At 36.2% G+C, this 14,331-nt stretch overlaps 1 protein-coding gene across 1 annotated transcript; it reads right to left on the reverse strand.

Moving 5' to 3' along the window:
* Nucleotides 1-3,711: 3,711 nt before the first annotated feature.
* On the reverse strand, nt 3,712-13,051 carry LOC144433680 (polypeptide N-acetylgalactosaminyltransferase 13-like). Its single transcript, XM_078122031.1, has 10 exons — nt 12,485-13,051; nt 10,789-11,425; nt 10,233-10,411; nt 9,563-9,770; nt 8,909-9,088; nt 8,419-8,536; nt 7,495-7,821; nt 6,513-6,608; nt 5,084-5,230; nt 3,712-4,727 (listed from the first exon to the last, which is right to left on the reverse strand). The coding sequence occupies exons 1-10, from the start codon at nt 13,035-13,037 to the stop codon at nt 4,560-4,562; spliced, it is 2,613 nt and encodes an 870-aa protein (XP_077978157.1). The 5' UTR covers nt 13,038-13,051; the 3' UTR covers nt 3,712-4,559.
* Between the last annotated feature and the right edge of the window lie 1,280 nt (nt 13,052-14,331).

Here is a 14,331-nt window from a genome sequence, read left to right on the forward strand (position 1 = left end):
CTGTATAAACAGTCGTCATGCCAACATCATCCTCTGTGTAAACAGTTGTCATACCAACGGCATCTTCTGTATAACCTGTTGCCATATACCATTTTTAACCAAAGTCAATGGTAATGATCTCAAAAGATTGATCCCATCATTTTTTGTTGAGACTCAATTATTATTTGTTACATAATCATACAGTGTTAAACCTTGCTCCTACAATTTATCCCCAAATTGTTCATGTGTCCCTCTGTTGTCTGGTATATTGGTGTAGCCTGTGGGGTCATACAGACTATGTGAGTCTAGGGAGTCCTATGGTGTAGCCTGTGGGGTTATACAGACTATGTGAGTCTAGGGAGTCCTATAGCCATATTGGTGTAGCCTGTGGGGTCATACAGACTATGTGAGTCTAGGGAGTCCTATGGTGTAGCCTGTGGGGTTATACAGACTATGTGAGTCTAGGGAGTCCTATAGCCATATTGGTGTAGCCTGTGGGTCATACAGACTATGTGAATCTAGGGAGTCATATAGCCATATTGGTGTAGCCTGTAGGCGGGGTCATGCAGACTATGTGAGTCTAGGGAGTCCTATGGTGTAGCCTGTGGGGTTATACAGACTATGTGAGTCCAGGGAGTCCTTTAGCCATATTGAGGCCAAGGGCGTCATACAGCCATGTCAGCCTATGTGGGGATGTCAGTGTGAGGGGGGGGGGGGAGATTCATACAGCTAAACAGTACATAGCATTCTAGGTTTTGAATTGAGGAAGTTGTAACGGTTGTAAGTTCAGAAAAAATGAAACAAAAGTATGACATTCCTAGATAAAGCTGGAAATGGATATCTTGGTGTTACAACTTGTTATTTCATGATTGTAGGGAGAGTCTGTAATAAAGGTATATCCTAATGTTAACATATGTACAATGTACTCACAGTGTTTTCAAAATACATATAAACTACTTTTCTGTTGGATAAAACACAAAAAAGAGTTTTATTTTTGTAAAAAATGTGTGCAAAATGAAAGTCTAAAATTTCAGCAATCTGTATCCATTTGTAAAAACTGGACTTGAAGAAAGTTTTGAATTCAAATTATATTATGAAATCTGTTGATGTTTGTTAAAATTAGTAATTTGATAAGTAGATAAAACAAACAGTTCTTGTTAATCATTTCAATTTATACTCCAGTTGGTGTATACCACCAGAAATGTACCTTACTTAGGAAATCATTTGATCAGTTCCGTTTACCGTAGAATGTGCCTTGGAAATTAACTGTTTTAAAAATATTTCTGTTACTTTGTTCAAGAAAACTTCTACCTATTCTCAGTTCAAATCTTTGAAATGGTGGTGATAATGTTATCAAAGCCATTTTATAATCCAATATGGCTGCCAAATACTGTGTTGTTACTTTATGGGAGAATAACAGATTATCACTATCTAAGATGGTGAGCCCCTAATTTGTTTTATTATTTCAAAAGAACCAGAAACAAGCTTACATTTGGCAGAGATTTTAAGAATTTTGATTTGCAGGGACATTCATTTTCTTCCCAAGGCACATTCTACATTAATGCCACGGTTTTTAAATCTGTCAGAAAAGTGGTTTAGTTGAACTGTTATGACTAAGCAAGTAAGCTGTCTTCCCAACTGATATAGACTATCTGTATACAAATACTAGCTACATGTACTATAGCCTGTGGACTAGCTTATAATTGGAATTTACTGATTAGTAACTGAGTAGGCAGATTGGACATCTCAAACAGCTGTGAAGGATGGCAAGTTTGTACCTTCTTCACCTATCACATTTTAGAAAACAAACTGTAATTTACGTCAGTGAGACTTTAGTCCACTTATTGGCAAGTACACAAATAGGTCAAAATTAGTCCATACAGACTGCTACGACTAATAATAATATTCAATTCTAATATTCTGTGTTATTAGCCTGAAAGTTGAATTCCGTGTATTTGAACATTTTTGTATTTTGTAAGACACCAAGTAAGTAGTACATGTATACACTACTGTATTCATATATTATTAAATATTTGTACGACCTTGAACTTGGATATCCTCAAGTTGATTGTAAGCTGATATCATTAACTCCTATGAAATGAAAACCTAGAGCACACTAGATAGTATTTGATTTAAATTTAGCAGTTGATGAAAACATTCATGAATGTGTAATTAAAAAATAGCATATGTAGAATGAGAGAAAAATGGCATCGCTTCCAGAAATATCAGTTAACAGCGCCCTCTGGTGACAGTATGACATTATATATAACATATATCTCTCTGCTACTCAATAAGTTGTATATTTTAAGACATGTCAGGGATTATGAATTGAGATTGTTTTCTGATTTTTCAATATAATAGAGCGGTATTTGATCCGTTATGAAAAGGTACCTGTATGCTACCTCCAGAGGGTGCTATTTGTGAAGGTTGTATCAGTAAAGCCACTAGCCCAGGAAGGCCTATGACTGCCTGTAGAGGGCACTGTTTAATGAGAAAGGGCTAATACACTGGTTACCATAGACTAAGATAGGTTGTACCGCTCACCCCTCACTAGCCTCCTCTCTGCGAGGGGTTGACCAATGTGTGAGGGCTCCCAGTCATGGCGTACCTTACAGCCTATGGTCACCACAACTTGTAGAGGATGTTGTGATGGCAAGTGATGGAGAGTCTAATTACCTCAATAGATAACTGTGTTCAAACAGCCTATAACAACACAGATTTATAGATCTAATTATTAAAGGAGACTAGTATATGCTGCATACCATTACCAATCATTTTGTTGACTATGGCAACATTTATACAGCATTAAATAATTTTATAGTGATACAAACTGGACAACAATTGTTTGTACAAGGTGAATTGTTAGTAGATATTGTATTTTCAAGTAGAGGCTCTCAGCATAACATTTTTTTCAACATGAGTCTTGTATTAAAGTTTTGATTAGATTCTTACAGTTGTACTTTTATTTTAATAATTTACTGACATCCACACCCTCTCTCACTCACACCTTTTGAAATTTACAGTTATACTTGATAAATAAATTCACTTCCTGTCTTGTTTTCTGTTTGTATGTTCTTGACAAACAGAGTCGGAAGATTTTATTGTTTTTTTTCGCCATCATGTTTTTGATAACTTTTGTCAAGGTGCAATACTTGTTGCTATTGGATGTTGAAAGCCATTCCTGTGCAATGCATCTATGCCTACACCAATCAGCAACAGAGTTACATTTGTATCAAGTAATGCAAAAAAAAAGAAAAAAGATTGACACAAAGTGGCTACACGTCTTTTGAACTACAACACTGTCTTTTATGTCTTTCATCTATTTTTTTTTAAACTTAAAGTAAGCAAAATAAAAATTGTGTCTATGCAGGAATCCAACTTGTCATTGTAAGTTTGTGAAGTTTGTGTTATTAAATTGTTTATTATTATTATTATTATTATTATTATTATGAAGGCACCTTGAATGAGATACACAGCAATATTTACAACTCTGTTTTTGCTTTGGAATATTGACTGCCATTCTACATATACCAGTAAGATAAATTGTACTGGTAGATTAACCATAGACACTGTCTATGGGTTAACAATGTCATATTACAGAAAAAAACAAAAGATTGTACTGTTTGGCCACAAGGAGTGCTGTTCATGAGGGTCATGATTGATCATAGCCTACTGTTGAAAATCATCACTTCCTATGATTCCACAATGAACGACGGTGGAATTCTCAACCAGTGAAAAAAAAGTTCTCCTAGCTTTGTTTCAAATCAAATATTTTTTAGGAACGCTTGCATTTTTTTAAAGCCACATTTTGTTGACTGTTTCCTGTACTGCAGTGACTGTGATTAAGCTCTCATTTTTCCTCTTGTCACTCCTGTGATGGAAATCACCACAAGGTGTGTACCTGGAATATGCCATATTGTGAACTATGCAGCTATCCAGCTACAATTGTTTTCATATACATACTACTAGAAACCCACAATTTTTATTGTAGAGTTTTTTGTTTTGTTTTGATTATAACAGCAGCAGAAAAATTTATCTGTCTACAGTGTGATCATTTTATGTTTCAACTTGAATAAAGTAAGTTTTTCTTTGATACTAAAACAGACTTGTTCTGTGTTATGTGGTATAGATCAAGATATTTACCCAACACATGAGGGCGCCCTTCTGTCAAACTACCTGTTTGATTAGTTTTCATATCTCCCCACACTATCAAGACTTATGGTGAACATTGGAAGGCATGTATTTTCTTTCAACATACAGCTATCAAGAGTTCAGCTGAACCAATGGATTAGTCACTTACAATAATGTACATGTCAGAAATGCTCTCGGCTCCCAGTTTGAAAATAATGTACACATCATATATATTCTCGGCTCCCATTTTGAAAATGATGTATATGTCTATACAATATACCATCATAACTATAGCCTTGTAGCTAGTATAGATTGTAATAGACCTATACAGGTACATCAAGGCACACACACCACTGCCACTAGTAGAAGTATTAGAATCCAGACACTGACTATAAATTACAGTGTATTCCATCTCATATATTCTCAACAAACTTCTTTCCTTGTGAAGTTCAAACTTTCCAGTTTCCCACAAGTGGCATATTTTCAAATATCCATTGCTGGGAAAACTTGCCATTGCAGATTGTCACTAGTGGTGTTAAAAACTGGCCATTATTTATCCAACGATATTCACCACGATCCAGACACTTACCAGTAGACATATGAACAAAAGTTCTCATCTATGTGTGGAAAAAAAAATATTCCATAAAAATTACACATGAAATAGTTTTAGCATTTCTCTGTCTCACATTTGATTCTTCTATTTTTTTCATCTTGGTGACCTTACTTATTTGAATTGACCTTATACCCACAGGTGATTATATCTAACAAAACAGTATCATCAAATGTTACAGTTGCAAATAGTAGCTTTAAATTAAGTTCAATATGAGATCTGTACATAGAAATTCAAAGTTGTAAATATATATATATATTGTGTGTGTGTGTGGGGGGGGGGGGGATGTGGGTGTGGGTGGGTGTATGTGTGTGTGTGCATGTGTGTGTATCTGTGTGTGTGTGTGTGTGTTGCAATACTTACTTTCCAATCATATGACCATCTCAAATCTGGATTTTCCTTGACTTCTTCATTCACACAGTCTCGTTCTATAAGACTGTTGTCTGATTTGCTTGCCGACAAACATAGATTATCATGTTGTAGATTGCTATGTTTGTTGTATGCGAACACCTAAAGTAGAGATTCACGAATGACATTAAACAAATCTAAATTTCTGATTGGATCAACAGTTTTATTTTTGTCGTATCACTCTGCCTCATGTAAACTGACTCAGCATCATCATAAAAATCACAAACCTCACTGCAGCAATAGTACAAGATGCTAACAAAAACATATGCAGGATCCACCAAAATACACTTGACATTTTCTCTTCAACTTCATATGCATACCACACGATAAAGCTTTTTAAAGTGGAACACCACTCAAGGAAATAACAATATTTTCATAAAACTTTGGGTTTTTGAGAGTCTTTTCATGATTTCACATTACTTGACTTTCACTCCGTTGTGAATGCAACTCCAAATTTAAACTTTTTTTCTCACCTCTATTGTGATACACCATTGCCTCATGGGACTTAGCAGACATGAATATTTATTAGATGAACAATACATATTCATGACTATCTGAAGGAAATAAGCATTTAGGAGTCGCATATATATATTGTGCATCTAATAAATATTCATGTTTGCTAAGACCCATGAGACAATGGTAGGTTACTGAAAGAACAATAGAGATGACAAAAGTTTCAATTTGGTGTTTCCTGGCAACTGAGTGAACCTTTATATGATGTAAAATCATGAAATTACTCTCCAGAACACACAGTTTATGAAAATATCTCTATTACCTGGAGTGGCAGTCTCCTTTAATCAAAGTACTCATTTTGTTGTATGGAATGTGACCAAAGGTAAGATATGAAGGCTAATATTTCCACAACTATACATAAACAATTTGTTCCAAATGCACTATAGATACATTACATTCCCAATTCTTCGGCTTGTGCAAAATAAACAACACTGTGATAGTTTACATTTATGTTATAAATTTGTTTTTATCCAGTATTGCAGCCGGGGGGGGGGGGGGGGGGGTTCGGGTCATTTGACACACATTTTTTTTACCTGACCCACAATTTTGGAAGTGACGGGTCATAGATGACCCACACTAAAATTGTATGCAAACATGTTTAGCAACAGACAAATGATCGTGTACATTGTATAGATAACAACAGGGTTGGATAGGCAAAATCATTCAGCAAATATCTAGCATGGGTCAGCATGTGGGTAAACATTTTGCAAAAAATGTACAGTTGTGCTATAACACATTTTTGTGATGTTCCCCCAAAGTGTATGATGACCCAGAAACATGAAAGTCTCGGGACACGATGTCCAACTCTTTCAAAAGGCTGGCTGCAACACTGTTTATCTAGAAAAGATAATATGTTGTTTATAGTTTTTACCTGAGTCATCATACCATGACATTCAACTACTACAGGTGATGCACTATGTTGACGACGATACATGTCAATACACTGTCCACTCTCTATGTTCTTAATCTATCCAATATAAAAGACAGACATGTCAAACATTGCTGACACACAAATACGTTCAAGAATGAAACAGTAAAACAATATATAGCCTTGCCATGGTAGAAACTTACAACTGCCGTCACCAGACCTTGGACGAACAGAACATGTTTAATACAAACAAGGAAAGTAAATAAATGAATTGGATTAATAACTCTTGGAACAGCAGAGACTTGTATTACATTTCATCATTTGATAGGAACAGGTTTATGGCCTTTTTATGTGTGCATAAAATGCCAGGGGAACTTCTAATTTGTTTGTGAATGTGAAATATTATGCAAAAAGGCCATATAGCTGTCTTTATAGTGTCTGTACTTCCAACATGCTGTGCCAAGTACTAGCCTTATTAATCCAATACATTTGTCCACTTTCTCTGTTTGTAACAGGTTTCGTTCGTCCACGGTCTGTATCATGGTGTAACTGTCACTAGCGATCTAGAGATAGAAAAAAATCTGTGTACTACTAAACAATACCACACTCAATATAATTATAATGAAATACATATACCGAGGAAGTGAACATATTTAAAAAGTCTGTGATCAATGATCATAGCAAGGAAACGTTATGGATGGTTTCATCTTCTCTTTCCAAGGAGTATGAAATGACATTTTCATTATTCCCTATAGCATTTATACTTAGTTTGTCACCAAATTTGATACAAATGCAGACAAGGGTATAATTATTTCACGTCCTGAAGGAAATGAACGTAGAATTTATCACTAAGCAACATTATCTATATCAACTGATAAGATAACACAAATGTGAGAATATAGGATTGAACCATGGGCCTTTAACGACACCATAGCTAGAGAAGATGATGCAGTAGTTTCCATGGTGATAAGATTAGTCTTCTTACCGGGCCTAATCTGGTATATTTGATAGGTAATGTATTCTCCGGGTAGATGTTACTAAGATACCAATTAAAGTCTTTGCACCCCAGATTCTTCCTCAATATTTTTCTTTCCGAGGTGTCTCCGAACTCTGCCGATCTATAATGAGGGTGTAGGGACATGTAGAAATATTTGATGTCGTCCATCCACACGTCCAACAGTCTCATATTATTTCTGGACAGTGTCAACCCTGGTTCTTTGTCATCTTTATATTTGTATGGTACGTTACTTCGAAACACGTGACCAACATGAGAACAAGGATGAGTTTCTAATATACCACCACATTGCCAAACCTGTGGGCGAAATAAGTTGGAAGTAACGTTGGCTGCGGCCATCTCCGTTTTGTTATAATCTCTAGTGAACACAATATAACGTATGGTTTCGTTAAGAGTAACGCAACTCACGGGAAAAAAGTATTTTCATAAACTTTGGATTCTGAAGAGTCATTTAAAATGCATCCTGAATAACCATATGACTATTTATTTGAAGGAAATAAGGTGTTAGGAGTTAGGACGACTCAGTGTCCGTCTAATAGATATTCATTTCTGCTAAGATCCATAAAACAATGGTGTTCCAATGAAAGAACAAGACAGGTGAAACAGAGTTTCAATTTGATGTTTCTTGGCAACCGTGCGAAAACTGTGTATGGAGTCATGAAATGGCTCTCCAGATCCCAATTAAAGTTTATGGAAATATCTTTTTTTCATGAAGTGACATTCCCCTTTAATTGAACTGCAATAAGTATTCCGGTAATTTGAGTTACTTTGTGAAACAATTGTTCAGTAAAGCGTAAATTGACCATAAATGAGAAAGGAAAGATTACCCCTATTTGATATTACCGTCATAGTTGGTAATGTAATAAAGTTAATCATAATGAATGACAATATTACCCTAAAAGATAACTCCAGATTTTCAGCTCCCCACGTATCAAAACCAGGATCGTATAAACCAAGGTGATGGAAGTACTTTTTGTCGATTGAAAAAAGACCGCCCGCTATAGTTGGAGTTCTAAAAAAAACGTAAAATAAAGAAAGAGATAGATATTACTGTATTATATTGGTTTTTGTATTTGAATTTACTAATGGACATTAATTGGATTTCATATAAAAATATTCAAAGGCACTGAACTGTGGTAGATGTAGAGATATACACCACAAGTGACATGAAGAATTTTTCATCAGGTTAAGTAATTTATACCTTGCGATCTTTTTCTAATTGTGGAAAAGGGATATTGAAAAAAATATCCACATTCACTAGGAATTTTTATGTTGGTAATTATAAGTTAATGTTCTATTTTTTTTCTGTTTTATTTTATAATCAGATATGTCACATGCTTAAACGTTGCCAACGTCAATGTGCAGAACATCTTTTGAACCTCACCTTCTGGGGGCGCTGTCATCATTGCCGATACGGTCCCGTTCTCTCTGTGGAAGCGCAAACCATTTGAATTCCAACCACCAACCAAACCCACCAATCAACTCTTGTTTTGTATCGCCAATAAAAGAATACCGAAACGTTTTATCACTGATGACGTCAATGATGGGGGCAACCACTGTAGACCTTCGGTGAGGACAAAAATTATGCAAATTAGGTTAATTAAAATGTTTGGTCAAAAGAATTTAAATTCAAAACTTCTGGGTTGATCAGGCTAATGTTCGGTGAGGACGTTCTGATTGCTATTTTGATGAGGAGCTATTTGTTATGTATCCCAGTCCAGCTATTGATTTGACACGCTATAGATAACAATGGGATGGACAGAAATAACGAACGTGATTCCTATAACTGCATGATGACAGGTCTTGAGTGGTGGTTTGTCTTGAAATTATACCATGTCTTATTTTTTTAAACTTTGAAAACCAGCCTTTGCTTTTCTCCCCTCGTTGTAGGGAACAATTTTAGAGACATGTGGAGATAAATTGTGCATGTAAGACAGTATCTATAGCATTATGGGGTTCTTCGTGTGATTTTTTAAAGATATTTTTTTATTTACAGTTTTTATGTTGTGATGTTGTTAACATCTAACTAAACATGTACCTATCTCTAGTTATTTCTGCCATCAGGGGTTCTAGCCAGCCAATATTGCATTCACAATGTGAATCCAGGAAAGTGACGACCTCAGCCTTAGCTTCCTGTACGCCTATTAATCGCCCCTGTATTAGACCAACACGTTCACCTGTGCGTATAACTCGAGTTGGTACCGACAGCTTGGCTACGAACTCCTCTAAGTCTTCGTGCAGCCAGTCTTTGTATGGAGACAACAACAATAAAAAGAAGACTTAGTGCGAAACTGGGAACTCTAATAAAGGTAAATTAATTTGACAAGAACTAAATTCATTTGTTGCTTTTTTAGAATGGAGGTATACGAATGTAAATGGATGAGAGAATTATTTATGTAGGAAGTTGGTCAGCAGACTCAGCACTTGTGCTTATTTAGAACTGTGTTGAGGGCGCACTTTCAGGAGAGTTGTGGTGACTAAGCTGCAATAGCTTAGGCCGACATATAAGCAGTGATCTCTTCGCTATTATGATTATTGTGATAATAATGTTGAGTGTTTAGTGTTTGATTATTATTTACGAACGCGAAACAAATAAAAATTGATCATGTGTATGGCATGGACAATTGATAGATTGACAATCTAAACACCCCCCCCCTCTCCCTGGGGTAAAACAAAGTGTACGACTAATTTATAGCTTCCATTCTTACATCTGTCTGGCAAACTAGCATCGTCGACCAATAATATCTCCTCAAGTAGTTGCCTAGGAGACCTGTTGATGACGGAGATGACTGTTCGTAGTAACGTCGTCCAAGCCTCGTTATGGAACACAATGATGACACTGGTCTTAGGTAAAGTGGAAATCTCAGGGTAAAGTTTTACCTTACATCTAAAAATAATGGTGTATTAAAACGTTAGTCAAAAAGGATTATTGAAGTGATGTATTCCTAGCAACTTGCTTTAGATTATATCTTTAATTTGTTAAATGAACAAACACTTCAAAGCTCTGATAAAACTTCCGGTTCTACACTGTACAGTTTGTTTACCATGTGCAGTGGTGTGTAAACGTGATAAATTTGAATGGACATATGGTTTTGATATTTCAAATTCTCGTACATAACCAAATTTGAATGATAATACAATTGAATTGATAAAGGGAGGTTTAGAAGACCCTCACAAATCTTTAACTGATTTTAAAACAAATGTGCCATGACTGCATGTTTTTCTCACGGTTTCTAGTTTCAAGGGATTTGATTTTAAAAATACCTCTCTGGTCTTGCATCCGGTATTGTACGATTAAGTGCAATCTTATCACTGGCAACAATACTAAATTCATATTGCTTGAAAGTCATTTTATTCAACTCTTCTTCTTCCGGTGTTAGTATCACAGCTTTTCCATGCTCACCATGTCCGTTAGGAGACCATGGTAGAAGTTTAGGTTTGTGTCCGAGTCGTGGAACTGACGTCATAACTGCTGTTGTTTGTTTTTCTTCACCTGGCTTCCCCTCTTTTACATCCTGTTGTGGTTTGTTCTTGTCATGGGCCAAATCATTTTCGGGTTGTTGTTGTTGTTGTTGTTGTTGTTGTTGTTGTTGTTGTTCTTGCTGCTGCTGCTGCTTGTGTATTTGTTCGTTTTGTTGGTTTGGTTCTACATCATGTTGCTGTTGCTGTTGCTGTTTCAATTGCTGGTGATTCAATTCTACATGCACATCTTGCGGTGGTTGTTGTTTGTCTTGCTGCTGCTGCTGTTGTTGTTTTTGTAATCCTTCAGCTTGCTGTGATGGTTGTTGATACATATCTTCTCCAGTATTTCTATGCTGTGGTTTATTATCAAGATTTTGCAGTTGACCATCGTTTATTTGACGCACTGGCTCCACAGCACCTGTTTCATCATCTTGACGTACTGGAACGAAAATGTAGATATTCATGCCATGTTATTGTATTCTATAAACAGAAACGATGAAACAAACTTACTCGAAACACTGAGAGAGAGAGAGAGAGAGAGAGAGAGAGAGAGAGAGAGAGAGAGAGAGAGAGAGAGAGAGAGAGAGAGAGAGAGAGAGAGAGAGAGAGAGAGAGAGAGAGAGAGAGAGAGAGAGAGAGAGAGAGAGAGAGAGAGAGAGAGAGAGAGAGAGAGAGAGAGAGAGAGAGATCATCTTGGCTTTAAATATGATACTATACTTTCCTGGAAACTGGTCTTGCCTAGAAGAGAAACGTTCAATGATAGGATGACAAATATTGTCTATCTTTTTTTGTGCTTCAAATGTCGTCAACATTTCGATACACAATTCTCGGCGTAGAAGTGTAAACCCTTTTAAACTAGGACAGATCGAGAAACGAGGTATTTTTGGTAGTGTTTAGATTTACATTTGTACTGGATATATGCACATTACTAGTACAATTGAAGCCAGTTGAATTGAAAGAAACTGTCATGACAACCCGCGTCTACGTCACTGCTTCTGTGGTGCTCGAAATAGGAGTCAAAACGTTACAAATTACCATATTTCCCCCAATTTTTTAATTATGCTTGAGGATGTATAATTATATTATTCCCCAAGGTGTTTTCTTCTTTCAGTTGGAAAATACTCATGATCTAATGGTTTGTCACTGGGAGTCTAACGACTCATAGTGACAAGGCCCCTAGGGTCACTTTTAATTTCATTGGTTGAACGAAGAAAATATAAAGTACAATTGTTTCATTTGAATCCACTGACATACCTGTACAAGTATACCTTGATACAATGTACACGAGAAAATATGATGTGATGCTAACGTTTTTGTAACGTCAGACAATCAAAGGAAACAGATACTAGTATGAGATATTGGTCGAAACAATATGTTTCTGAATTAACTCTATTGTTTGACTTCTGTTGTAACTCTCTGAGTATTTTTGTGTGCTTCTGACATAAATGTTATTCAGAGTGATGGCATGCTGACGATGTAACATACTGTATATACTCACTTTTCTGAGGGTTATTCTTATCCTCCAAGTTTTGTAGTTTCAATTCTTCTCGTTTCTTCTCGGCTGCATCGAGTCTTGCAATGTCTTCTTTTATAAATTTATGTAACAAGTAGTTTTCTTTAACCTTTTGTTTTCCAACTGTTTTCTTCATCTCCTCAAGTTCAAGTTCGTCATCTTTGTTCAATTTTACAATTTCCTCGTCTATAAATTTCTTTAGTAAATATTGTCGTTTGTTTACGACTTCTGATGGTTTCATTTTATTTTTCGCACCTGTGTGTACGTCTAACGTCTGTTTACCAGCGAGGTCGCGTTGTATCACTCCGCGCTCCTGCCGTTGACGTCCTTTAATGACGTTATCATGGTCGTGTGAAGTTCTTACGTATAACTTTTCGTCCATTTTGTCACCATCATTCCAGTTACCTGGGTTGCCAGGAGCAACGTTTGTAAATTGAAATATCAACACAATATCCAACATACTCCATACAAGTGAAGTCAGAATTACGATCTTACAACAGTAACGTCTCCGTTTAGACATTTTGGTAATTGAAATCATTCAAGTCTAAAAATAAGTACAGTAATATCGAAACGTTTACAAAATTGAAGTACATGGACGAACAACAGATGAAAGGAAGGATCGTTGCTATGTTACCAATATTGTCGTTAGAGGTCGCATGTCAGAGATTCAATGACATATGCACATATCCATGTACCGATCTGAAAGAGAATTATGTGTGAATGATAATTACGGTACCCAGGAGTATACATGAATTCAACAGGCATTTATGTATACCTTCATAAAGTATGGAACATCCCATTGGAAATTTTGCTAGACTGTAGTATATGTTTTCATGTCTACGTTATTTCAAGTAATTTGTTCAAAACACTATCAGCATTGTATATATTACGCACTCACTAAAGATGTTTGTCTGCCAGTGTCTGTCTATATGTCTGTCTATATATCTATCTATCTATCTGTCAGTCAGTCAGTCAGTCAGTCAGTCAGTCTGTCTGTCTGTCTGTCTGTCTGTCTGTCTGTCTGTCTGTCTGTCTCTGTTTTACTGATTTAACACTTTTCCTTGTCAGCGAATAAGAGCAAAGCCTAGAAATCCACGAAATCTGGATCAGAAAACCGATATTAACGTGTGTAGTATTTTTTTCAGAGACTTGGGAATATTCAGTAATCTGGTCTTTACTGTTATATGTAAAGTGCAAATGTATCAATGCTTCATAATGTTGTTACAGCGAGATATTCATCATTGCTTCACAGTGCAGTGTTGTTACAGCGAGATATTCATCATTGCTTCACAGTGCAGTGTTGTTACAGCGAGATATTCATCATTGCTTCACAGTGCAGTGTTGTTACAGCGAGATATTCATCATTGCTTTACAGTGTTGTTACAGCGAGATATTCACCTTACAGCGAGATATCCATCATTTGTTTTGCTTCATAGTGTTGTTACGCCAAGATATCCATCTTACAGCGAGATATTCATCATTGCCGCTACATAGGGTTGTTACAGCGAGATAGTCATCATTGTTTCATAGTGTTGTTACGCCAAGATATCCATCTTACAGCGAGATATTCATCATTGCCGCTACATAGTGTTGTTACAGCGAGATAGTCATCATTGTTTCATAGTGTTGTTACGCCAAGATATTCATCATTGCTTTACAATGTTGTTCCAGCGAGATATTCATCATAGCTTTACAGTGTTGTTACAGCGAGAAAGTCATCATTGCTTTACAGTGTTGTTCCAGCGAGATATTCATCATTACTTCATAGTGTTGTTACAGCGAGATATGCAATTGACCGTTTTTAATATGATTGTCATGACAAGTCGCAAACA

The sequence above is a fragment of the Glandiceps talaboti genome, chromosome 4 (genome assembly GCF_964340395.1).
Source record: "Glandiceps talaboti chromosome 4, keGlaTala1.1, whole genome shotgun sequence".
Classification (NCBI taxonomy): domain Eukaryota; kingdom Metazoa; phylum Hemichordata; class Enteropneusta; family Spengelidae; genus Glandiceps; species Glandiceps talaboti.

Excerpts from the sequence above, each read along its gene's own strand:
- LOC144433680 (XM_078122031.1), bottom strand. The coding sequence starts at position 13,037 with ATGATTTCAATTACCAAAATGTCTAAACGGAGACGTTACTGTTGTAAG. Across the intron at positions 6,609-7,494 it reads AATATACCAGATTAGGCCCG|ATTAAGAACATAGAGAGTGG; the intron begins GTAAGAAGACTA and ends TATATTGGATAG. Across the intron at positions 4,728-5,083 it reads GATGGTCATATGATTGGAAA|ATGAGAACTTTTGTTCATAT; the intron begins GTAAGTATTGCA and ends TTCCACACATAG.